A 25,498-nucleotide genomic window follows, 5' to 3' on the forward strand; every position below is an offset into this window, starting at 1 on the left:
TATTGAAAAAATAATTTATTCCTCAGTGAAACAAGTCTACATACAGTTTACAGGAACCTCACACAAGAAGTAGGATCATAACTATATGGATATATTGTATGTCACTTGTCTCACTCTAAAGGCAACCACCAACCGCTGCATTGTCTTGCTCTGCAAAATGTTGGCATTTACATGATCGCTTGAGAAAATGAGTAAAGGGGGTTCACAAAAAACACTACAGCTGTCAGAATCAAGTATCTCCAGTCTCAGCCAGGTGGGCCTGCAGTCCTCCAGGGCCCCGCTGATGGCACACTCGCCAGCCTGGATCATCTTGAAGAGGCAAACCAGTCACTGGGAGCAGGGATTCTTCTCATTCTGCTACTGTTAACCTGCCAAGTGAAAGCCCTGGTGAGTAGGGTGGTTAGAGGGAAGCTTGCCAGAAAAAAGCAAGCTATCCAGGTTTAACTGGTTACATTCCTGCTGTACCTCAACACACTTCCTGGGTTCCCCAAGCCTTGTTCTTGCCAACTGGTACCCAATACTCTGGAATTTGGAAAAAAGGGTGCACCCTTCCAGAGAGACACAACACATTCCATTCTACGCATGGGAATTTCCACGGGTTGGTGGTATACATATATGGAATTCTCAGTCTGGTTTGAATACTCTTAAGCATGGTGATGGGTTTCTGCTTGTCAAGACACCCCGCTGACAAAAAAACAGACACCAACAATCTTAGACAAGATCTCCACATGTGTATATATATCCATCCTTTGGCTGCAGCTCCATTCAAAGTGAAACAAGCACAGGAGACTGCTACCTGCACAGACTTGTCCAAGGTGACTGCTGTTCAACAACGCACCTGCCACTATGGGTATTGTCTGTGAGTGATCCTGGGAATGAGACCAGTGGTCAGGCAGCAGTGCTGGGGCACAATTTAACAATAATAATCCTTGTATTTGATACAGCACCTCATCGCATCATTGAGACGTCTCAAAGTGTTTCACATTTTGAAGTTTGTGTATTTTGTGGGCAAAACCCAGCAGCCAATTGCACGCAGCAGAGTCCCACAAACAGTCGTGCATTGAGTGATTTCAGGGTGTTTCTTGTGCATCCAATACTGTAGGTTCCTGAGCTGCCAATTTGTTTTTTGCATACTTGGTCGCGAACTTCAATGTTGCCTCCAGATCTGAGTTGGTTCCTGAGCCCTGCGCCACAACACTGGATCCCCCTGCGTTTCCATCCATCTGTGCACAGACAGCAACGGCCCAGTCCGCTGCGCACAAGGTGCTCATCAGACTCTGAGAAGAGAATTGGAAAAGATGCAATAATCCTTGGATTTGGAGTCCCATAGTGTACTGGTTAGCGCTTCTGCCTCGCAAGCGAGAGGACCTGGGTTTGATTCCCGGGCAGGGTGAACCCTTAGGCAAAGCTCCTAACACCACAATGCTTACTTTACCTAGCAGTAAGTAAGAAGATGGGGGTAATAATCCTTCAAACAAACAAACAAACAAACAAATAAATCAATAAATTTGGTCGCTCAATCTACGACTGTTTGTGGGACACTGCTGTGCACAATTGGCTGCCATGTTTCGCCACAAAATATACAGTCAATTCACTTTACAGTACATTCTTTGAAGCGCTTTGAGACCTCTCAACAACATGATAAGTCGCTGTATCAAATCCAAGGATTACTATTATTATTTGATACAGTGCCTACAAAGTTGAAATACGTCAAACAAATTCAGGGGGAATTACTGTCAACTATCGTGATTATTTGTAGAAAACGGACTGGCCAATTTGCGCAAAACAAGGACCCACGAACAGCCACAAAGCGAATGAGAAATTTCTCTGAAGGATTATTGTCCTGGACACCCACCTGCACACCTGGTGGAACTTTCTTGTCTTTTCTAACAGTATTGCAGGATCTTTAGAACTGGAATATGCAACCCGTCTCACCAAAGGACAATATCTACCACATAACTCAATATTACCCCAGAATTGTACTGAAGTGTCAAAATCGTCTGCCTGGGATAATGTGAGACTTGAACTCTTAAGCTTCTGAGACATTCCAAAGGCAAGTTGTTCATCTGACTGAACCAAGCTCCACCTTGAAGAGGAACAGCATTCCTTTCTTCACCCTCTCCACACCTCAGACTCGGTGAGAGATGTCGCAGGCAGATTGTGAGCAATCCTCGGTTCAGCTTTGAGCTGCTGCCCTCCAACAACAAATTACATTTGTATAGCGCCTTTCATGTCGGGAGGATGTCCCAAGGTGCTGGACAGTCAAGGATTTGCACCCAAGCTGCGGGTTGGGATCAGGAGTCATGGAGGGCAGGGAGAGTAGGGGTAGGAAGGTGATCGAAGGTGCGATCGAAGTGGAAGGTCTTGAGATGGTCCTTGAAGGAGGCGAAGGAGGGAGCAAAGTGAAGGGACTGTTGGATGGCATTCCAAAACGTGGGGGCAGAAAGGCTGAAGGCCCGACTGCAGATGGTGGGGCGGACAGAGGACATGGAGCAGGCTGGAGCCCACTGAACGGAAGGAGCGGACAGGCTGGTATGAAAAGGCTATGTGGGATACAAACATATGAGTATCATCCACGACAAGTCTCTGCAAATAAATTCAAGCTGTGGAGCAGCACTTCCACATTCCGTAATCCCACTTTGTATACTTCTATCTCTTCTGCCTTTTGCTCAATCGCTCATTCTCTCTCTCTCCTCCGTATCCCACCTCCTGAGAACTGAGAAAAGCTAGACTCACCTTTGGCACTTGACACGCACAAAAAACCATCCCAGAATCTTGCTGGCTCAGCAGCATCACAGACACTTGAGGCAATTTCTCACAGATCTGGTTCACCACCTTCATCAGGATCTGAGGGGGGGTGGGGGGGGGAGGGAGAAAGAGAGGGGAAAAGAGAGAGAAATGGGTAGGGGAGAGGGGGGGGGAAAGAGAGAGAGGGGTAGGAAGAGAGGGGGGGAGAGGAGGGAGGGGGGAGAGGAGAGAGAGGGGGGGTAGAGGAGGGAAGAGAGGGGGGCGAAGAGAGGGGGTAGAGAGAACAAGGCAAAGAGAGGAGAGAGAGAGAGGGGAAAGAGAGGAAGGGGGCAAGAGAGGAGGGGCAGGGGAGAGAAGGGGAGGTGAGAGAGAGAAGGGGTGAGATGAGGGAGGAACAAATAGAGAGCTGACCATGAGAAAGCCTTACAATACAAATTGACATGTATCCAGAGCTTTGCAAGAGCTTTGCCCAGCAGCACATTGAGAAAGAACCAGATGGTGTGGTTCCCTGGCAGGAATGAAGCAATGGACATGGGCCTACTGATAGTCAATGGTTAAAGAGAGTAGGAAATAGCAGGGAGTCACAGAGAGATTAAGTGAGTAGGCGGAACTACGACAGATGGAGATCAACAACAACAAATTACATTTGTATAATGCCTTCCACATTGGGAGGATGTCCCAAGGCGCGGAACAGTCAAGGATCAATGTAGAAAAGTGAGAGTTTAATCACTTTTGAGCTAAGAATGGGAAGCACTGGAGCAGCAGCAGATGAACAAGAATTGGGTATCATATCTATTTTGGAGTTGCAGAAAGCAATCCAGAAAGCTAATTAGAAACTGGGCTTGACACCAGGTGTCAAGAGATACAAAGCCAAGAAAACCGGGAGAGAGTGCAGCCTGGGAGTGATGGATGTGCGGAGTCTGGTGTGGGTAAGATTGCGGGTGGCACACTTTAGGATGAGTTACTGGTTGCCATGTTTCGCCCACAAAATATACAGTCAAATCACTTTACAGTATATTCTGTGAAGCGCTTTGGGACGTCTCGATGACGTGATAATGCGCTACATCAAATGCAAGGATTATTATATATTAGTTGTGGTTTATGGATAGTGGAGCTTGGGAGACCGACTGGCAAAGAGAGCTTTTGAAAAGTCCAAGCAAGCGGTAACAAAGGCATGAATATGGGTATTGATTAGCGTTTGGTGTGAGCTAGGAGCAGAGGCGAGGGAGAATGGAGAGCTGAGGATCAAACATGGGGTGAAGGAGCTATTGAGAGACTGGGGAGAATTGGAGAGGAGGTTACCTAATTGAGGTGTGTAAGATAATGAAGGGAATGGAAAAGGTAGGTAAGAGACGATTCCCTGGTAGAGGAATCCAGTACGAGGGGATATAATCGTAAAGCTACAACTAAGATAGTTATTAATAATTAATTATTACCCCCGGAAAGAGATCCGCCAATCAACTAACAACTGGGTTCCTACTTACTGCTAGGTAAACAGAAGCGTGTGGAGTAAGGAAACTTGCGTAAGGTTTCGCTCTGCCCAGGAATCGAATCTGAATCCTCTCACTTGCGAGGCGAGTGCTTTAACTAATACAATACAGGACTCCACAAGTTGAATAGATTTAGCTATGACGAGAGGCCGGGTAAACAAGGGAAGTGGGAGGAGGAGCTGGGTGCAAAAGAGAAATTTGGGGAAGCAAATCTCATGCAGGGAAAATCGCCACGTGCTGAAGCAAACACCAGCACTGGGAATGCCAGGAATGCTGGAGACTCACCGAGAGGGAATCAACAGGAAAAGCGTCAACAATGAGGGTCCCGACCTCCCCACCTGCTCCCAGAAACACCTGGACTTTTTTAGCTGCCTGAAAAGAGAAAATCTCATCACTGGACACACTGGCACAGGTATCTCTCCCCCTGCCCTGCCCTACACATAAGCCCTGACCACAACCAAGCCCTACCCCAACACACGCCAAAAAAACCCAACAAAATTACATTTGTAAAGTGGTTTTCACGTCGGGAGGACTTCCCAAGGCGCTGAACAGTCGGGGATCAGGACGCGAGCATGGGTGATGAGGGAGGGAGGAGAGGTAGAAAGCTGGCTCCCATAGGTAAAACTTCCAGTGCCCTTTTTTTTGGGTCGATCGGCTTCCATTCAGAACCCCATCCCTGTGCTTAACAGTATCCAAACTCAACTGAAAATTCCATACATCCCACCTATACATGGAAATCCCAGAGATGGATTGTTGGAATGGAACGCGCGCTCTCTCCCTGGAGGGACGCCTCCTGCTCACCTAATTCCGGAAAGTATTAGGCACAGGTTGGGGACCCCAGAGTGTGTGTTGGGGTAATTGCTGGAGTCTATCCAGCTAAAACCCCATAGCTTGTCATTGATATCAAAGCACCTCCTGATCCGAAAACCTAACACTAAAGAATAACACTCCAAATTATTGCTAACCTTAACCAACCCTCTCCCCTGCCATTTTAGACCCATTTTATCCCTTAAAGATTAACGCTACAACTATAGACTAAATCACTAAACCCTAATGTGCTGTGCAAGCTGAATAATCCCCTCCCCAAAGAGAATCCCAAACTCGAATGGGAATTAAAACCCAATTTAAAAATAAACTTTCAATATTAAGAGAAGGATTACGTTCAAGAGCCCAAGATAAATTATTCAGCAAAACTCACATAAGTTGGTACCACAACATTCAATATGACTTACGCGGAGTCTGAGTTGCAGGCAAACTGTAGAAATCGTATAAAATCTGATTTAATCAATAATCTACACTTAATTCATTAAGTGCGCATGTGGTGACGGGTCAAGACTACATTTCCCGTGATTCAGTGTGTCTTGACCTGTCACCGCATGTACACTAGCCAGCAAGAATTAGAATCACATTGAATCGCGGGAAATTAAGTTCTTCTGTACTAATGGCGACGGTTCATTGTGTCTTGACCCGTCACCGCATGTATCATGATCACGTTTCCTGCGATTCAATGCAGCCGGTAAGTGTGGGAGTAATAAGAGGATAGGGGAGCGGAGTTATGAGTTAGAAGGTGTTAATAGGACTAGTCAAATTAAATCTAAGGGGTTTTGATAGGAAAATTAATTGGACTCTGTGAGTATTCGACTTAAACGATGATATGATTTATAAAGATAAGAATTATGTGAATTTTACCGTATACCGACTCCAGCAACAGGAGGTACCAGAAAAACAAGACACATCTAAATGCCAAACCCAAAGTTAAAATCCAACACTAATGCTCCACCCCACAGCCCGTGCTCATGCTCACGTCCCACACCAGCACTGGGGGTTGTGTGTGTGTGTCTGTAGAGGGGTTTAATCTGATGCTGGGTTCAGGGTTGTCGGCTCCTACATACCATCCCCGTCTCCAGCTTCCTTAGTGCTGTGTTCACTCGTCGCTGCAGAGCTTTCAGCTTCGTCTGTAGCTCCCGACGCTGCCACTGCGGCATTACAGCTTCATCCACCGTCTGTGGGGAGGGTGGGGGGGGAAGAGAGAGGGAGGGAGGAAGCAGAAGGAATGGAGGGGAAGAAAAAGAGGGGGGAGAAAAATGGAGGGAGGGGGAGAGGGAGGGAGAGAAAGAGAGGAGGGAGAGTTGAGGGAGGGGGAGAGAGAGAGAGAGAGAGCGAGGGAGGGAGGGGGAGAGAAAGAGAGGAGGGAGACAGTTGAGGAAGAGATAGAGAAGGGGGGGTGGGGGGAGAGAGACAGCGAGAGAGATGGGGAGAGAGAGAGAGGGGAGGGTGTCAGTCAGCGGCATAGAGAAGGGCAAGTGCGAGCTGGCGAGGCAAAGTGTCACAATACATCTTGTGATCTCCCTCCATCTCCCTAATGACATCCCCATTGTTTCTGTTTGCAAGACTTCAGGACCACATTCACACAACCCACACAACAAAGGGCAAGTTTGGTCTTGATCTCAGTCTGGTTTCTGTGACTTACGCCAACCTCCTCTGTTTGGATCTATCATTCAGCAGAATAACATGAATCCACCTCTCCCCCTCCCCACACCTCTTCCCCCCCTCTCCCACCACCTAACCCGGTCATGCACTGCTGACACTGACCTTTGTCATCTGTCCGACTTCCCTGGACATCCTGTGGGAATCTCCCAGAGACGTGGCTCCCGGCTCCGCCCGTACGCAGAGAGACTCCACCTCTTGCTCCAAGACACGTCCCATCTCCCGGGCCTGCACAACAGCATCCAAGGCATGGATACTAATAATATATAATAATCCTTGCATTTGATATAGCGCCTTATCACGTCATTGAGACGTCTCAAAGCGCTTCACACAGAATATACTGTAAAGTTAATCGACTGTGTGTTTTGTGGGCGAACTTGGCAACTAATTGCTCACAATAAAGTCCCACAAACAGTCGTGGATTGAGTGACCAAATTATTATTCTTATTCTTTGGAGGGTTTATTAATACCAGAAAGTGATCCGCCAATCGACTTAACAATCGGGTTCCTACTCATTGCTAGGTAAACAGAGGCGTGTGGAGTAAGGAAACTTACCTAAGGTTTTGCCCTGCCCGGGAGTAGAACCCAGGTTCTCTTGCTTGCGAAGCGAGTGCTCTAACCACACCACCACAGGACTCTCTCTACATTTGGTGTCTGGTTACACACCAGGCACCACACGTCAAACACTGGGGGAGGGGGGTGGGGAGTGACTCTGGACGGCGATCGGGAGTGGGAGATCTGGTGAGTTTCCCCCCTCCACTTTCCCCCTAACCCAGGGGGCACAGAAACCACTTGTAGCTTTCAGTAAGTCAGCGCACACCAGAGATACGAGGTGTCCATACTGACACCGTCGCCCACTGAGCGCAGTGACCTCTCACCTCTCGGGCTTGGTCCCTGGTCACAGCTGTAATCCGGCTGATTCCCTTCACCTGCTGGCGTTCCCACGTGATCACCAGGTCCTGGATCAGCCCCGTCTGGAGCAGGTGACTGTGGAGGGAGAAGAGATGCTATTGAACATCAAGCTCCTGCTCCTCTTCCCCCCTCCCCACCATACTACCCATCCAGGTCAGTTGCAGCACTAGTGTAAAGCTCCATCTGCACCGTCCGTCCTGTAGTAAGATCAGCAGCAGGTCAGGTTGGATATAAAGTGAAGCTGCCTTCTGGTCTCTCTGACCAGGAGCGGAGGAAAAACTTGGATGACTCCCCGTCCCAAACTCATCGACCTAATTCCTCAGCGAACCAGTGTAAGAGAGCATTAGAACAGGGGACATCACACCAGTTCTAGCAAATACTTACGTGCCACAGCACAGCTCCACAGAACCAGACACACCATCGCCAGAGCTCAGCAATCTGTCCACGGCGACTCCTACTGACACCACCCGCACAGGATCTGGGTACAGCTGGGGACATGATAGTGAAGGGGAGAGAGATAGAGACAGTCAATGACCTCAGCAACTCTGGGCAGCTTTCTCCAACCTCATAACCTCCCAACCACGCACAGCCCGCCTCTACCTCCTCCCCAAGATCTACAAACAGGACTGTCCCAGGACACCTATTGTTTCAGCCTGTTCCTGTCCCACCGAACTGATCTCTTCATATCTGGACTCCATTTATACTCCTCTTGTCCATGCCCTACTTATCTACATCAACGACTCTTCTGACGCCCTCCGCCACTTCAACAATTTCCAGATCCCTGGCCTTGATCCTCTCCTATTCACAATGGACGTTCAGTCCCTCTACACCTCCATTTCCACAAGGACAGCGTGCAGGCCCTCCACTTCCACCTCGAACAACGGCCTAACCAGTCTCCGTCCACCACCACACTCCTCTTCCTGGCTGAACTTGTTTTGACATTGAACAACTTCACCTTCAACTCCAACCACTTCCTCCAAATAAAAGGTATCGCCATGGGAATCCACATGGGTCCCAGCTACGTCTGCCTGGTTGTTGGCCACCTGGAACACTCTTTGTTCCGGGCCTACTCAGGTCCACTCCCTGACCTGTTTCTCAGATACACTGACGACTGTGTTGGAGCTATTTCCTGCTCTCGCAGTGAGCTGGAAAAATTCAACAATTTCACTTCCACCTTCCATCCCTCCATAAGATTTAAATGGTCCATCCACGACTCTTCCCTTCCTCTACTTCATCATTTCCATCTCGGGGCATAGATTAGCAACAGATTTCTTTTACAAGCCCACCAACTCCCACACAGTTATCTGAACTACATCTCCACCCACCCCACCTCCTGTAAAGACTCCATTCCCTGTTCCCAGTTCCTCGGCCTCCACTGCATCTGCTCTGACTATGCCACCTTTCATATCAGAGCAGCTGAAATGTCTTCCTTTCTCCTCAACCGAGGATTCCCATCCACTGTGGTAGGCAGGGCCCTTGACCATGCCCACCCTATTTCATGCAACTCTGCCCTCACCTCTTCCCAGAATCGTGATAGGGTCCCCCTAGTCCTCACTTTCCACCCCAGCCTCAACATCCAAAAAATAATTCCGTCATTTCCGGCACCTCCAGCACGATCCAACCACTAATTATATCTTTCCCTCCCCTCTCAGCATTGTGAAGGGACCGTTCCTTCCTGACTCCCTAGTTCATTCCTCCATCCCCACCAACAGTTGCTCTCCTCCCCCCAGCATTTTCTCATGCCAGCCCAGTAGATGCAATACCTGCCCTTTCACTTCCTCCCATACCACTGTCCAAACATGGATTTCAAGTGAGACAGTGATTTATATGTACCACCACCAATGCAGTTTACTGCATTCACTGCTCACATTGTGGTCTCCTCTACATTGGGGAGACGAAACACGAATTGTGTGACCGATTTGCCGAACACCTCCGTACTGTCTGCAAGCACAACCCCGAGCTTCCGGTTTCTTGCCACTTCAACTCTCCCTCCCACTTGTACTCTCCATCCATGGTCTCCTACACTGTTCCAATGAGCCACAGCACAAGCTCGAGGAACAGCACCTCACTTATCTGCAAGCGATCTTACAAATCTCTGGCCTCAATATTGATTTCAACAATTTCAGACCATAACAGTTCACCTTCCCCCTCCCCCTCTTCTATGACCATTACCACATCATCTTGGTCCCAGACACACCTTTTCTCTCCCTGCTCCATCCCGCAGTCCCTCCGCCTCACCCCTTCCCTTGCCTCCTTCAAGAACCATCTCAAGACCCTCCTCTTTGACCGTGCTTTCAATCTCCCTGCTTCACCCCCTGCCCTCCACCCTCCCCGACTCCAACCCCCAACTCAGGTCCGAAACTCGGGTCCGTTTTGTTTTCCTTGGGGCTAAAAGCTGGTTTCATGATGACGGCTTGGCAATTGAATCAAGTCAGCCCTGTATGAGAGTCTCTGGTCCAGTTTCTGAGCCAGCCTAGCCTGCAATACTCCAGGGCACTGATGGCAGCATAGCAGCCTGGCTCATTGGCAGGACTTGGAAGGGCAGACAGGTCACTGGGAACAGGATTCTTAGCAACATAGGAACAGGAGTAGGCCATCCAGCCCCTTCAGCTTGTTCCACCATTCTATTAGATCATTGCTGATCTGTACTTCAACTTCATTTGCCTGCCTTTGCCCCATATCGCTAGATACCCTGACCTAACAAATGTCAGTATTGAAAATTTGAATGGAACCAGCAATCCACAACCTTTTGGGGAAGAGAGTTCCAGATTTCCACTATCTTTTGTGTGAAAAAGTGCTTCCTAATTTCAATCCTAAACAGCCTAACTCTAATTTTAAGATTACTGCCCCTTGTTCTGGATTCCCCACCAGAGGAAATAATTTCTCTGTAGCTACCGTATTTAATCCCTTTAGTATTTCAAACACCTCAATCAGATCATCCCTCATGGTTTTAAACTTCCCACTTAGCTCCTGTTAAGCCTGCAAGCCACAGTCCTAACGGGTAGGGTGGAAGCTGGAAAAGCAGCAGGAAAGCCTGCCAGGCATCACCAGTCACCGTTACCTCGTGTCCTGCCCTCAGTCCTGGGATCCGGGCCGTCTGACCCAAAGGAACCACCGCGATGTGCACTTCCTCGTTCCTCTCAACCAATTCTTGCGCGATCCTCTCCACTTCCTGCAGCTGCTGTGTAGTGACTGGAGCCTGACACAGAGAGAGACAGAGAGAGTAAGAGGCAGACCAGGTTAATACCAATTCTTGTCTTCGATAGAGTTAATAGTGAAAAGTCTTATAGAATGATTTACAGAGAATTACTGACAAGTGCAGTGACTGAATTTGTCGCAAACAAAGCAGCCAACGTGAGCACAGCACACGGCCAAGAGGTGGATCGACCAATTTATCTGGGGGATTGTTGGACAGGAAACTGAGAGAAACTCCCTTCTCTTTTCTAATAATATTGCGGGATCTTTAATAATAATAATAATCCTTGCATTTGTTACAGCGTCTTATCACATAGTTGAGATGACTCAAAGTATTTCACAGGATATACTGTAAAGTGCAGTGTATTTTGTGGGCAAAACACGGCAGTCAATTGAGCAAACCAATGTCCCAATGAGTGAGTGACCGATTTTATTTTATTTATGTGAGCTCAGACCCACTATGGGGTTTGGTGTAACCAAAGGGCTGGAACAGGGACTGAGTGTATCGTGACACTCCCTCCCCCACTTCAACACCGCCCCCCCCCCCCACCCCCCGTCCCACACACACATATACCTAGGTCAACCTCTTACCTTGACGCTGAAATCGAAACGCAGACGCTCAGCAGTGACGTCGGACCCCCGCTGCTCTGTGTGGACCCCCAGCACCAGGCGAAGGGCGTAGTTTAGCAGGTGAGTGGCTGTGTGATGCACCATACAGCCCACACGGTGGCTCTGAGGGACGGAATTCACCAAACACAATGCCATTTACAGCTCAGGACAGGAGTGAGAGCATCACTCTCAGTACACCAGAGACAGAACAGAATGTGGGCAAGGGGGGCAAATGGAGAGCGCGTTTATGGTTCGGGGTGGGGAGGGTGGGGCGAAGAGAGTTCATTACAGGACTGAGGAGGGAGCTTGTTACAAGATTGGGGGATGGATAGAGCTCATTGCAAGATGGAGGGAGAGGGCACATTACAAGACAAAGGGATACAGCCCTTTACAAGACTGGGGGAGAGAGATCATGTGGCAAGAGCAAGGGAGAGCAAGAGCACGTTCCGAGATTGGGGAGGGTTGGGGAGGGGGAGATGACACATGAAGAATACCGGTAAAATGATTACCTCATCCACATAGAGGCTGACTTTCTCACCCACACGAAGGGTAACCAAGGCCGTGACCTGGTGAGCCACGTACCCAGCCCACATCTGTACATCCTCCACAGGGAGCAGCGAGTCCTGCAGAGATACCCCTGATCATAGTGTAAGTAATTCCTTCCCCATTCTCTCTCCCAATCCTCTCCCAAGCTCCCCTAGACCCCGCCTCCCACCCCCAACCAGCCTTCGGTGGGTGGGTGGGTGGGTGAGTGAGTGGTTGAGTTGGTGAATGAATGAGTGAATTGGTTGGTGAGTGAGTGAGTGAGTGGGTGGGTGGGTCAGTGGGTGGGTGAATGAGTGGTGAGTGAGAGGGTGGGTGGGTGAGTGAGAGCCCTGGGGTCAGAGATAAGGCTTCTGAACAAACCTGGTGTTGATCTGGAACGAGATAGCCCCGGTCCGGGCTCTGCCCTCCCTGCTCCGGGTAGAAGTTGGTTCGGTCCAGAATGACACTGCAACAGTGCCCTTCCCCCACCTCCTGTACCAGGGACTGGTCCACACACAGCGCCAGGACCTGGGCTCGAGACGGCTCAAAAACTGAAACAGAGAAAGAGCAAGAGAGAGCGTTAACATTAATACTTGCAATGACTCTCGCATTTTCATTGTGCCTTATCACATTGAAATAATAATAATACTTCCATTTGATATAGGGCCTTATCACATCGATGAGACGTCTCAAAGCGCTTCACAGAACATACTGTAAAGTGATTTTGCCAACTGACGAACAACCGTGTTCCTGCTTACTGCTAGGGAAACAGAGGCGGGTGGAGTAAGGAAACTTGCGTAAGGTAGGGAATCTTAAAAGTCTAGCGCAAGATGGACCAATGTGGGCATCTCAGGCCTCAAAATTCCGAGCAAAAGAAGCCTTTACCGTAATTCCCGTTGCTACCGAGGGTGTAGGAATATTTCGGAGTGTCGTCAGTGGTGGGAACGCCGTTCCGCTGGAGCTCGGCGATGGCGTGAACACTCAGCCGGCCCGTGACCTCCGACCCTGGCTGTCTGGACTGGCTCTTGCGCTGGGAGACACGCAACACACAGGAAACAGTTACACGTGTGAGAGCTGGGGCGGGGAGGTGGGGGGCATGATTGCGGAGAGAATGCTGTATTCCCTTGAGTTTAGTTTAAAATGATAAAGGGATTTGGCAGGATAGATTGGGTGTCCAAATTGGCTCCAGTGTTTGACTTACAAAAAAAAAGTGCAGTGGCTATGTATTTTGCACACAGCAAAATCCCACAATCAGCCATGAAGCGAATGACTAAATGATCAGTGCTTCACCAGCACTGTATCGGAGCGTCAGCCTAGACTGTGAGCTCAAAGTCCCAACATGAGGCTTTGAACCTATGTCTAATGCAGCCTTTATGTAGCCTTGGTCAGACCCCATTTGGAGTACTGCGTTCAGCTTTGGGCACTGCACCTCAGGAAAAATATATTGACCCTGGACGAGTTATAGCACAGATTCACCAGAATTATACCAGGGCTTAAAGGGTTAAATTATGAGGCCAGGTCGCATAACCATGGCTTGAATTCCCTTGAGTTTGGAAGGTTGAGGGATGATCTAATTGAGGTGTTTAAAATAATAAAGGGATTCAAATAGGGTAGCTGCAGAAACTACTTTATGTAGTGGGAAATCCTGAACATGGGGCATAATCTCAAAATTAGAGCGAGGCCGTTTAGGAGTGAAATCAGGAAACATTTTTCACACAAAGAGTAATGGAAATCTGGAACTCTCTCCCAGATTCGGGATCAATTCAAATTTTCCTGAATGAGGTGTATAGATATTTGTTAGGTCAGGGTATCAAGGGATATGAGGCAAAGGTAGGTAAATGGAGTTGAGGTACAGATCAACCATGATTGGCAGAATAGGCTTGACAGGCTGAATGGCTTGCTCATATGTATAACGTGTGCAGTGATAACAAAGCCAGACTGCCTCTCACCTCGGTCTCCTCTCTCTCGCGCTGCTCCAGACCCGCTGAGTCTAACCTCACCCCGCGCTCCTCCAACATTACTGAGATCAGGTCGAGGGGGAAGCCCAGGTTCTGGTACAGCGACCAGGCCACGTCCACTGTAACCACAGAAACCATCCACTGTAAATATGTCCGAACGAGAGATTGAGAGAGACACAGACACAGGCAAAACTAGAGAGGGCGCAAGAGAACGAGAGGGAGAGAGAGGGGAGGAGAGGGGAAGAGAGAGCGAGAGAGGGAGGGGGAGAGAGAACGAGAGGGAGGGATAGAGAATGACAGAGACGCAGAGACAGAAGGACCCAGGCTACAGGGGGAGGAATCAGTCAGGGTTACTGCCGATGATCAGCATGCAGGCACCCCAAACAGGAAGGTGCGTTTGCTGTGGTTGGGATGACGGCTACATGGTTGAATCCTCTGCCGACAGACACCCTGGGGGCTCAAATGCTCCCGAGGGACCGTCCCACCACCCCCCCAACCCCACAACAGGCAGACACATTACCTGGGAATGTCTGCGCTCCTGACGATCGCTCCAAAGTCCTGTTGATGATCCTCCGACCTCGGACCAGTGAGGACATGAAAGCCTCCTCATTCTCATTGATCACGTCCATGATCTGGAGCGAGAGTGTGAGAGATACACACACACAGAGTGAGAGACAGAGAACATAGGAATTTGCTAATTGAAAGAAGATTAAGGTCCAACCTATTCACCTTCCAGCATCCTGGCAGTCGCATGACAGGTCGTGTAGCAAACTATATATTGTGTCCTGAGGTATTATAATAATTATATTCTAATAATAATTAGTATCATTCGGGATACAGTATATATAGAGGTGGAACATAGCGACAGAAGAGTGAATCGGGAGCACTCACAGCCCCCAACCTCATCCAGGCTTGTCTCAACAGAGTGATATGGGAATTAGGATTAAAAAAAGATAAGAGGAGTCTCACCTGAGTCACATCCCTTGTCAGCTCTGGGTAGACATCGCCCTGTGGGGAACCAGAGCAGTGAGTCAGACACATGCACGAACACAAACACACAGAGCGCAGAGGGACACACCACACAGTGCGTATTTTAGATGAGATGTTAAACCGAGATCCCATCTGCCTGTTAGGGAGGACGTTAAATATCCCATGTCACTCTCCCGGTGACCTGGCCAACAATCCCCCTAATAATATTGGTCAGTGACTCCCCTGACTATTTGTAGCACATTGCAGTGTTCAAATGGCATGTTTGGCCTCAAAATACACAGTCACTTCATTTCACAGTATATTGTGTGAAGCTCTTTGAGCCGTCCTGCCGACGTGACAAGGCGCTGTATCAAATACAAGGATAATTATTCAGTTGTAGTGTTAGAGTTCACAAGATTCTTCAGTTGTATCACAGTCCCCTCTTTCTCACTTCCCGCTCCACACACTGCACACAGTCACACAGAGAGAAGAAAATCGGGATTTGCATCACTGTAGTTTGCTGGGCTGGCAAGCGGCAGATGCAGTTTAACATTGAAACGAATGTAAAACAATAAACGTCAGAGTGCGTGTCATTCTATGGGCTCCAAATAACCAACCAACCAATGCTCCTCACCAAAGTCTCCACCACGGTCGGCACCAAACTGGCGAGGAGCCCCGGGGGTGCGTGAAGCACCTCTGAGGAAAACCGCACCGCTCTTCGCAGGATCCTCCGCAGCACCAGCCTGCAGTAAGAGAGGACGTTACTCACAGCAATGTGTGATCTGATCCTGCCACTCAATCACCTCCACCACCCACCCATCCACCAAAATCTCCCTTCCCGAGGCCGATAGTAATAATAATAATCTTTGCATTTGATAGAGCACCTTATCGAACCACCAATCGACTAACAACCTACTTATTGTTAGGTGAACAGAGGTGTGTGGAGTAAGGAAACTTGCCTAAGGTTTTGTTCCGATCAGGAATCGAGCCCAGATCCTCTCGCTTGCGAGGCGAGCGCGTTAACCACTACGCTACACGACTCTGATCACCACAACTCTACGCCTCTCACAGATCACACACACCGTAATGACTCAGAAAGCCATAGGAGCTGCTCACTATCTGCGCACTGAGCTGGGGAAAGCCCCGCGCTGTCCCTTTAAGACGTTATCCGAGGCTGGTGACTCACTGGGGGCCGGTCATGCCCGGGAGGATGCCGTCAGCGATGCAGACAGCGAGGGCGCGAGCGTGATCGGCCAGAACACGGTACGCCATATCCACAGATTCGGTGTCAGCTGCTCCCACCAAACCCCGATAACACCGTGCTCCCGAGCCCTGGAGAGTGAGAGAGAGAGAGTTACTGATCATCACGTCACCACAACCCATCTCTCACTCTCATCACCCGTCCCTCTCCTCTTCCCTTCCCTCTCGCTTCATAGAATCATAGAATCCTACAGCACAGAAGGAGGCCATTTGGCCCACCGTATCTGTGCTGGCCCTTTGAAAGAGCTCCCCAATTAGTCCCATTCCCCCGCTCTTTCCCCACAGCCTTTGCAAATATTCCCTTTTCAAGTAAATATTCAATTCCCTTTTGAAAGTTATTCACAAATATGCTTCCAAGTTTGGGCTTTAGTGCCCACACAGATCCCCACCCCACACAAGACCCACCCCCACCAGACCCCACCCATCCCCACACCCCCACAACCCAGTTCATCTCTTACCATGCGAATGGCGTCCAGGAGGGGAGTGAAATGATCTGTATCATAATTGGAGCGTTTCCCTTGGAGCACGGCTGTCAGTCGCTCCAGCCCCAGCCCAGTGTCAACGCTGCGGCGCGGCAGAGGGCGAAGGTTCCCATCAGCCTCCCTGCACAGAGCAACACAACAGTGAGTGTTCCTGTCCGTCCAGCGCTTCCAGGTCAACTACTGCACAGGTTAGACTCAGAGTAAAGCTCCCTCTACACTGCCCGTCCAGCACTTCCAGGCCAGCTATTGCATAGCAAAAGCAGTCATGACAATAATTACCTGTGAAGCACTTTGAGACACTGATAAAGCACTATATAAAAACTTCCATCTGCCTTTACATTGTGCGTGCGACACCATGGACACTTCTAGAACTTCCAGAAAACAAGTCAGTCAACGCCCCACCGCAGGGTTAAGAGCCAGCATGGTAACAATAATAAGTGACAATAATCCTTGCATTTGATATAGCACTTTATCATGTCTTTGAGACGTCTCAAAGTGCTTCACAGAATGTACTGTAAAGTGAATTGGCTGTATATTTTGTAGGCAAAAAGTGGCAGCCAGTTGTGCACAGCAGTGTCCCACAAACAGTCATGGATTGAGTTACCAATTTTGTTTTGAAGGGATTATCATCTCCGGAAAGCAATCCGCCAATCAACTAACAACCCTGTTCCTACTTACTGCTAGGTAAACAGAGTTGTGTGGAGTAAGGAAACAAACAAATAATATTTCTACAGCGCCTTTCACGTTCGAAGGACGTCCTAAGGCACTGATTAGAAGGATCACGAAGATCCTTCACTGCCCCCCCAATCCGCACCTGTTGTACTCCATGAAGACCAGGTTCCAGATCTCCAACACTTCGGGATCCGCTGCGTTGACCTGGGCGGAGGCATCTCTGCCCCGCACATGGTCGTAGTGTATCTCAGTGCATGGCCCACATGGGCCCGTCTCCCCCATCTCCCAGAAATTGTCCCCGAGTCCAAACGGGAGAAGCCGCCCAGGAGAGACGCTGAGAGAGAGAAAGAGAGAAAGTTAAAGAGAAAAGGCAACAGTGAGAAAGAAGAAGGTTGAGACACATTCTGAAGGCAAGTTTCCTTGGACTCGGGGCAAAGAGAATAGAGGTGCAGCAAGGTTAGGTTCTGGATAGGATGTCCATCCTTGAGATAATACCATACATTCAGGATTGTTTTCTGGTTACACTTTTGAGTGCATTTTCCTGACAAGGACATGTTTATTTATCAACAAAACCAGATGGTAAGATCACGTGCAACTTACCCAGGAATAAACTTACCCTACCCACTGTCCTCCTGAGATTGAATGGGCAGGGGTTTGTCCATGGGATTTCGTACAGGGTGTCCACAAAGTCTTGTTACTACAATGATTCTTTTTTTTACTACTGTGCACTGACCAACAACTCAAATGTGGAAGAATGATGCAAATTGTACAGTATTTAGAAGTACTTTTTTGCATTCAGTACAAGTGTTTAACTATATTTAGATGTCCAGAGGATAGGTGTGTATGAGCGCCATCATTTTCATGGCAGATAATGATCGGTCACTATGTTCGGCGCCACATTTTTCATAACATGATGGGAGTGACAAGGCAAAATGTAACTCTGACTTGTTTCAGCTCCTCTGTAGTCTTGCATGGTTGTTTTGCAACAGGAGGAGTAACATGACTTTGTGAATAGTCTGTACAATAGGAGTGAATGGGGAGAGGGTAGAACCATTGGGATTGTATTAGAAGGGATTGAGTCCATTTGCACCTCTCCTATCCCCACTCTGTCCATGGTTATGGGCCTCTCACCCGATGCTGCGCCAGATCTCCCGGGTCTCCTCGTCAGGGCTCAGCCTCAATGCTGCATCTCCTCCAAAGTAGGTCACGTAGAGCTGGTCCTCGGGGATTCCATACACTTGCGTCAGGAGTTCCCAGGCCATGCTGCACGCTTCCTCCTAACACGGAACCAGAGGAAAGCAGAGCAATAAGTACATGACAATACAGGCATGAGAGGAGGCCGACTCGATTGGACTTTTCCTATTGGAGCAGAGAAGATTAAGAGGGAATATAATAAAGGTGTTTAAGGTACAGAACAGGCACGACTTTTTTGGGGGCAGCCAGGTATCTTTAACATGGTGATGGGTTTCTGCGTATATCAGAATATACACATCAAACTGAGAATTCCATGCATCCCACCTACATACGGAAATTCCAGAGATGTTTATTTGAATGCAATGTGCACTCTCTCCCTGGAGGGGAGCATCCTGCTTACCTAGTTCCAGAGAGTTTTAGGCACAGGTTAGCAGGAATCGAGGCCTGGGGAGCTCAGAGTGAGTGTGCGACGGGTAACAAACTAAAGCCATATAGCTTGCCATTGATATCGCTGTCTGGAATGCCAAGACTACCGAGACCGCCACAGAGAGTTCAACTCCAAGGAGATCCCGCTTACCTCCCCCACCCCCTCCCCTCAACCCCACAAAGGAGGATAGTCACTAGTTGGTCATTTGACATCCGACAAGTGCGGGTTTAAGCCTTCACTAGGTGGATGGTAGGTAGGGTAAATGGCTTACAATAATTCCCTTTAGTTGGGGAAATGCGTGACAAGGGGTCCCAGTGTCAGGATTGTGGTCAGGAGAAGCAGGGCAAGAGTTTAGAAGGAATTTCTTCACTCAGGGGGTGTTACCAAGTGGAATTCATTTCAAGTGTCCAACGAGGCTGGATGAATAGAACCGCTTAAAGGGAAGTGGATAGACAGTAAACCATTAAGGGATCTCATGAGGGCAAAGAGCTGGAAAGTGGGATCAACAATAAAGGGTGATATTACTGGTAGCAATGGCGCCTTGGGACGTCCTCCCAATGTGAAAGCTGCTTTACAAATGTAATTTTGTTGTTGTTGTTGTAGATTGCAATGTGGCACCACAGGAAATCAATCTGGCATATAATAGTGCCACCTAGAGGCGGGATAACAGTTCTGCAATAACGCGAGCAATTTAAAACAGCGGGACATAATAACGATAATAATAATCTTTACATTTGATTTAGTGCCTTATCGCATCTTTGAAAAGTCTCAAAGCGCTTCAGAGAATTTATTGCAAAGTGGATTGAGAATTTGTGAGTGAATCATGCCAGTCATTCCTGTGGGAGGAATCCCTGCCCCCAGTGACTGGTCTGCCCTCTAGCTATTTAATCCCAGAATCTTTCAGCGAGCCATGTTGTGCAACGCGCTTCCTTACCTTGAAATAATCGCCGAAGGACCAACTGCCCAGCATCTCGAAGAAGGTGTGGTGGTATAAGTCTCGGCCCACATCCTCGAGGTCATTGTGCTTCCCTCCCGCTCGCAGGCACTTCTGACTGTTCACCACCCGCTTGTACCCGGCCATTTCACTCCGAGGGTCCACAGTCCCCAGCAGGAGAGGTTTGAACTGCAGAGAGTGATGAAGGGGGAAGCAGGGATGGCATCACACAGCAAGTCAGAGGGAAAAACACGATAGAAACAGTCATTTCGCAAGGATCCGAGTCTTTGTGCTGTGGTTAGCGTGCTCGCCTCTCAAGTGAGAGGATCTGAGCAGGTTGAAACCTTAGGCAACTTTCCTTACTCGACACGCCTCTGTTTATCTAGCAGTAAGCAGGAACCCGTTTGTTAGTCGATTGGTGGATCGCTTTCTGGGGGTAATAATCCCTCCAAAATTTTTCTTAAAAAAATTCGGTCACGTAATCCACGACTGTTTGTGCACAAGTGGCTGCCCAATTTCGGCCACAAAATACACAGTCAATCTACTTTACAATTATATTCTGTGGAGTGCTTTGAGACATCTCAACGACTTGATAAGGGGCTATATCAAATACAAAATTATTATATTATTGAACCGCATATTAAGTTATTTATCGAAATTAACTATATTAATTCACGTCCTCCCGACGTGAAAGGCGCTCTATAAATGTAATTTTGTTGTTGTTACATTAATTCATGATGCATATGAAAAGTTTTCATGCATTAATATCTAGTCACACGATGGAAACCCAACACCACGCTTAAGCCCTTAAACTCAATCAAGAGACCGCATCCCCACCCTCCCTGTCAATCCTCCCACTCGTCTCCCACATCCCCACCCTCCCTGTCAATCCTCCCCCTCGTCTCCCACATCCCCACCCTCCCTGTCAATCCTCCCCCTCGTCTCCCACATCCCCACCTCCCTGTCAATCCTCCCACTCGTCTCCCACATACCCACCCTCCCTGTCAATCCTCCCACTCGTCTCCCACATCCCCACCCTCCGTCAATCTTCCCCCTCGTCTCCCACATTCTGTCACCAACTATCCCCTACGCATCGGCCTACAAAATATACGCTCCCTCTCAATAAAACACTCACCATTCAAGTCCTCACTGTTTACGAAAAATCAACATCCTTGCCCTCACCGAAACCTGGGTCACTCCAGGCAACACCTTCCCCGATAGAGGCCATATCACCCGGCTACATCTCCCATCAAACCCCACGACCGCTGTGGTGCCGATGTGGCTTTCATCACCTGATCCCCGCTCAGCATATCCCTTTACTCCCCCGGAACCTTCCCCTACTTTTGAGCACCTTACCCTTCATCACTCCTCCAACCTTGCCCTCAAATATCTTGTTATCTGTTGCCCCCTCTCCCCAGCCCTCCCCCACCTCCCTGCGTCATCTCCACCCTCCTATCTTCCCTCTCCCTCTGCTCCGAACGCCTCCTCATCCTAGGCAACTTCAACCTTCACTTCACCCCCTCCTGCTCTACCTCTGCTGACTTCTCCTCCATCCACCTCTCACATCCCCGGTCACCCCCCCGAACTGGCGATCACCTGAGGACTCACCATCTCCTACAATGCGATCTCAGACCATCACTTCATCTCCCTTAACTCCTCCACCATCCAACCCACCTACTGCCCTGGAAAAAAAATCTCCCCCCCACCCTCCCTCTTTGCTGCCTTGAAGTCATCTGAACTCCTCCCCCTCTGGGCTTCCTCCCACAATAATCTATCCTCCTCAGTCACTCTCCTCCACAACTCCCTCTCCACCACTATCTATGCCCTTGCTCCCCTCACTTCCTGAACCATCTCCTACTCACGAAAGTCACCCTGATACACTAGCCACCTCCGCTCCCTTAAAGCACAGGTGTCTGCCGCTGAATGCACTTGGCTCAAATCCAACTTAACGGTCCATCGGCAGATCTGGCTGGACCTCATCAAAACTTACTGCTCCACCCTCGCCTCTGCTAAATCATCTTTCTACTCCAAGACAATCTTGGAGGCCAAGGACAACCCCAGGCTCCTCTTCTCCATCACCAACCGGCTCCTACATCCACCCTCTCACTCTTCGCTCATTCTCTCCTCCAACACCAACTGCGAGGCGATGCTGGACTTCCTTGAAACCAAAGTTGAGTTGCACTCAGCTGCCTCTGCCTTTCCGCCTACAAAACCCTCGCCATCTGCCCCTACACATCTCTCCCTCTACACCTTCGAACCTGTCTCCCACTCCTCTCTCACCACCGCTATAACCCACATAAAGCCGACCACCTTCTTCCTCGACCCCATGCTTTCTCCTCTCCTTGCCTCCCAGCTCCACTTCCTTGCCCCTCTACTCACAGACATTATAAACCTCTCCCTGTCTACTGGCAACGTTCCCACCCCTTTAAAAATGGCCATCATCACTCCTATTCTTAAAAAAACCCTCCCTGGACCAATTCCTGCCCTCAAACTATCGCTCCATCTCCAACCTCCCTTTTTCCTTTCCAAGGTCCTGGGACGAATTATTGCTTCCCAGCTTCGCTCCTTCCTCTCCCGCCACTCCCTTCACAAACCCCTCCAATCTAGTTTCCGTGCTGCCCACAGCACAGAAACAGCTTTGGTCAAAGTGACAAATGACATTTTGTCTATCTGTGACCAGGGCTCCCTCTGCCTCATTGTCCTCCTTGACCTCTCTACTGCCTTCAAAACCATTGACCACTCTGTCCTCCTCCAACGCCTCTCCTTTCACCTCAACAGTTCTGTTCTTGAATGGTTCAGATCCTATCTCTCACAACGTCTCCACTTCATCTCCACAGCCCCCACATCATCTCGTGCAGCATTCCTCAGGGCTCTGTCCTTGGTCCCCTCCTCTTCAACATCTATATGCTCCCTCTTGGTGACATCATCTGCAGACGTGGGGTCAACTTCTACATATATACGGATGATGCCCAACTATCTCTCTTCCTTCACCCTCGACTCCAGGACCACTGCTGTCACGACAGAATGTCTGTCAGACATCCAAGTCCTGGATTAGAGCTAACTTTCTTTAGTTGACGTCAACAAGACCGAGGCTCTCCTGATTGGCTCCCATCAGCGCCTCCACAACTCAGGCGCTGACAGCATCACCATCCAAGGATGCACATTCCATCCTACTAAGCCAGTCCGGCACCTTGGCGTCTTGTTTGACCCTCAACTATCCTTTCTACCCCACATTTGCGCCATGACCCGCTCTGGCTTCTCCCACCTCCGCAACATCGCCCGGCTCAGCCACTGTCTCACATTGCAGGCCACCGAAACCCTCATACACGCATTCTTAACATCAAGGCTTGACTATGCAAACTCCCTGCTTGTCAGCCTTTCCAATTTCTCCCGCCATAGGATGCAGGTCATCCAGAAATCTGCAGCCCGTGTCCTCTCCCGCACTAGGCTCTGTGACCCTATCACCCCCATCCTCGCCCGACTCCATTGGCTTCCCATCACACAGAGGATACAGTTCAAGATCCTGGTCCTCACCTTCAAAGCCCTCCATGACCTTGCTCCCCCCCTACCTCAGCGACCTCCTAATCACCTACCAACCTGTCCATTCCTTCCTCCCGACATGAAAGGCGCTATACAAATGTAATTTTGTTGTCGTTGTTGACATATGCATGCTTTCCCTTTGTCAGATTTGGAGTGCCCACACGCTCCCCTGAGCGACATGTTGTTCCTAATCCCAGCAACATTAGGTGCACATCGCCCGAAAGCCATCTATCTCTTGGGGACCCCAGAATGTGCTTTTGGGTACATCTTGGAATTTAACCAGTGAGCACAGCTCGCTATCGTGAGAACCGTCCGGCAAACCATCCGCTGCTTGTCCTGCTAATCAGTCTGTCATCAATAGCGTCTTGAAGTACTGCGGACCTGCCGAGCTCAGAAATGGAGTCCTGTAGCTCAGCGGTTAGAGCACTCGCTTTGCAAGTGAGAGACCTGAGTTCAATTCCAGGCTGAGCGAAACCTTGGGCAAGTTTCCTTACTCCACACAGAGCCTAATAATAATCCCTCCAAAACCAAAAACAATAATAAATTGGTCATTTTCAATCCACGACTGTTTGTGGGACATTGCTGTGCGCCATTGGCTGCCGCGTTCGCCCACAAATATACAGTCAATTCACTTTACAGTGTGTTCTGTGAAGCGCTTTGGGACGTCCTCCCCCGACATGAAAAGCGCTATATCAAATGCGAGGATTATTATTATTATTATTATAAATTGGACTGTTCTGTCTCAGCACCTGACAGGGCATCATCACAATGCTAATACTTTATCGCCAAACAGGTCACCCCGGGGAGGTGTGTAGCCCAAGGTTTCGCTCTTGACCGGGAATCAAACCTCTCGCTTGTTGTCAGGAGAGCGCTCCAACCGTTACACTGCAGGACTCCAGATGTTCTATCACACCCCCCAATGTATTATGATTTTTAACTCATAGGGGGGAGTTATTGCGCATCACTGCGGCTGTTTGCGGTGTAAGGCCGTGTGTGTGCGTTCAGCTCCCCTCTCGACTCTCTTCCCCCTCCTCTCTCCCTCCCTTCCCTCCCCTCACCCTGACCATTTCCCCCCTCCTCGCTCCCTCCCTTCCCTCCCCTCACCCTGACCATTTCCCCCTCCTCTCTCCCTCCCTCCCTTCCCTCACCCTGACCATTTCCCCCCTCCTCCTCCCTCCCTCCCCTCCCCTCACCCTGACCATTTCCCCCTCCTCGCTCCCTCCCTCCCCTCACCCTGACCATTTCCCCCCTCCTCCTCCCTTCCCTCACCCTGACCATTTCCCCCTCCTCGCTCCCTCCCTTCCCTCCCCTGACCATTTCCCCCTCCTCGCTCCCTCCCTTCCCTCCCCTCACCCTGACCATTTCCCCCCTGCTCGGGTCCTGACCCAACTGTGCAGCGCCTTGGGACGTCCTCCCGACGTGAAAGGCGCTTTATAAATGGAATCTTGTTGTTGTTGTTGTGTGTGTTGGCTTCGCTGCCGCCTCTCTGCTCACCTGGTTCATGCCCGCGTTCACAAACAGGAGGCTGGGGTCGGCCCTGGGGGTGACAGGGCTGGACGCCACCTCCCGGTGCCCGTGTTTCTCCCTGAAGTACCTCACGAAAGTGTCGCGGACGCTGTTGGCGGAGGCCGTCCCGCGGGCCGAGGCTGAGAAGCCACGGCGGGAGGTGGGCCGGGGCCGGGCCCGGGCCCGGGGCCGCAGCAGAGCCGCCGCCAGCATCAGCCGCCGCCGAGCGGGCGCCGCCATCTTTGATCCTGGCAAACTTGGCGAGTCGGAGACCAAGGAGCTGCGTGTGGGGGGGACAAGAGGCTCCCTTCCTCGCTCCAGACCTCCAAGCCAGCAACAGCCCTCCCCCGCCGCCCCCTCCTCCACCTCACACCCCCAACGATAACATTCCCACAACAAGAGACGTAATCAGCTTCAAACACTCAAAAACTAAAATATTCGCGGCGAAGCGCAGTGACTGTGTATCTCCAGAGGTGCACCTGCATTGGAATGGGCGAGAAAGCCGCGGGGGGGGGGAAAAGAAAAAAAAAATCATTTTAAAAGGAAAGAAAAAGTTGAATTCGACTCCATTTCAACGGCTTTTCTCTCCG

At 49.7% G+C, this 25,498-nt stretch overlaps 1 protein-coding gene across 1 annotated transcript; it reads right to left on the reverse strand.

Moving 5' to 3' along the window:
* On the reverse strand, window positions 1-25,148 carry aars2 (alanyl-tRNA synthetase 2, mitochondrial (putative)). The gene is made up of 22 exons (XM_007898361.2): window positions 24,897-25,148; window positions 19,863-20,051; window positions 18,439-18,584; window positions 17,450-17,641; window positions 16,612-16,756; window positions 16,080-16,225; window positions 15,528-15,636; window positions 14,894-14,932; window positions 14,445-14,556; window positions 13,916-14,043; window positions 12,852-12,996; window positions 12,348-12,517; window positions 11,951-12,064; window positions 11,424-11,564; window positions 10,699-10,836; window positions 8,022-8,125; window positions 7,604-7,712; window positions 6,831-6,953; window positions 6,131-6,241; window positions 4,524-4,610; window positions 2,737-2,847; window positions 1-1,277 (listed from the first exon to the last, which is right to left on the reverse strand). The coding sequence occupies exons 1-22, from the start codon at window positions 25,146-25,148 to the stop codon at window positions 1,071-1,073; spliced, it is 3,018 nt and encodes a 1,005-aa protein (XP_007896552.2). The 3' UTR covers window positions 1-1,070.
* Between the last annotated feature and the right edge of the window lie 350 nt (window positions 25,149-25,498).

Source organism: Callorhinchus milii, unplaced genomic scaffold (genome assembly GCF_018977255.1).
Source record: "Callorhinchus milii isolate IMCB2004 unplaced genomic scaffold, IMCB_Cmil_1.0 Scaffold3, whole genome shotgun sequence".
Lineage (NCBI taxonomy): Eukaryota > Metazoa > Chordata > Chondrichthyes > Chimaeriformes > Callorhinchidae > Callorhinchus > Callorhinchus milii.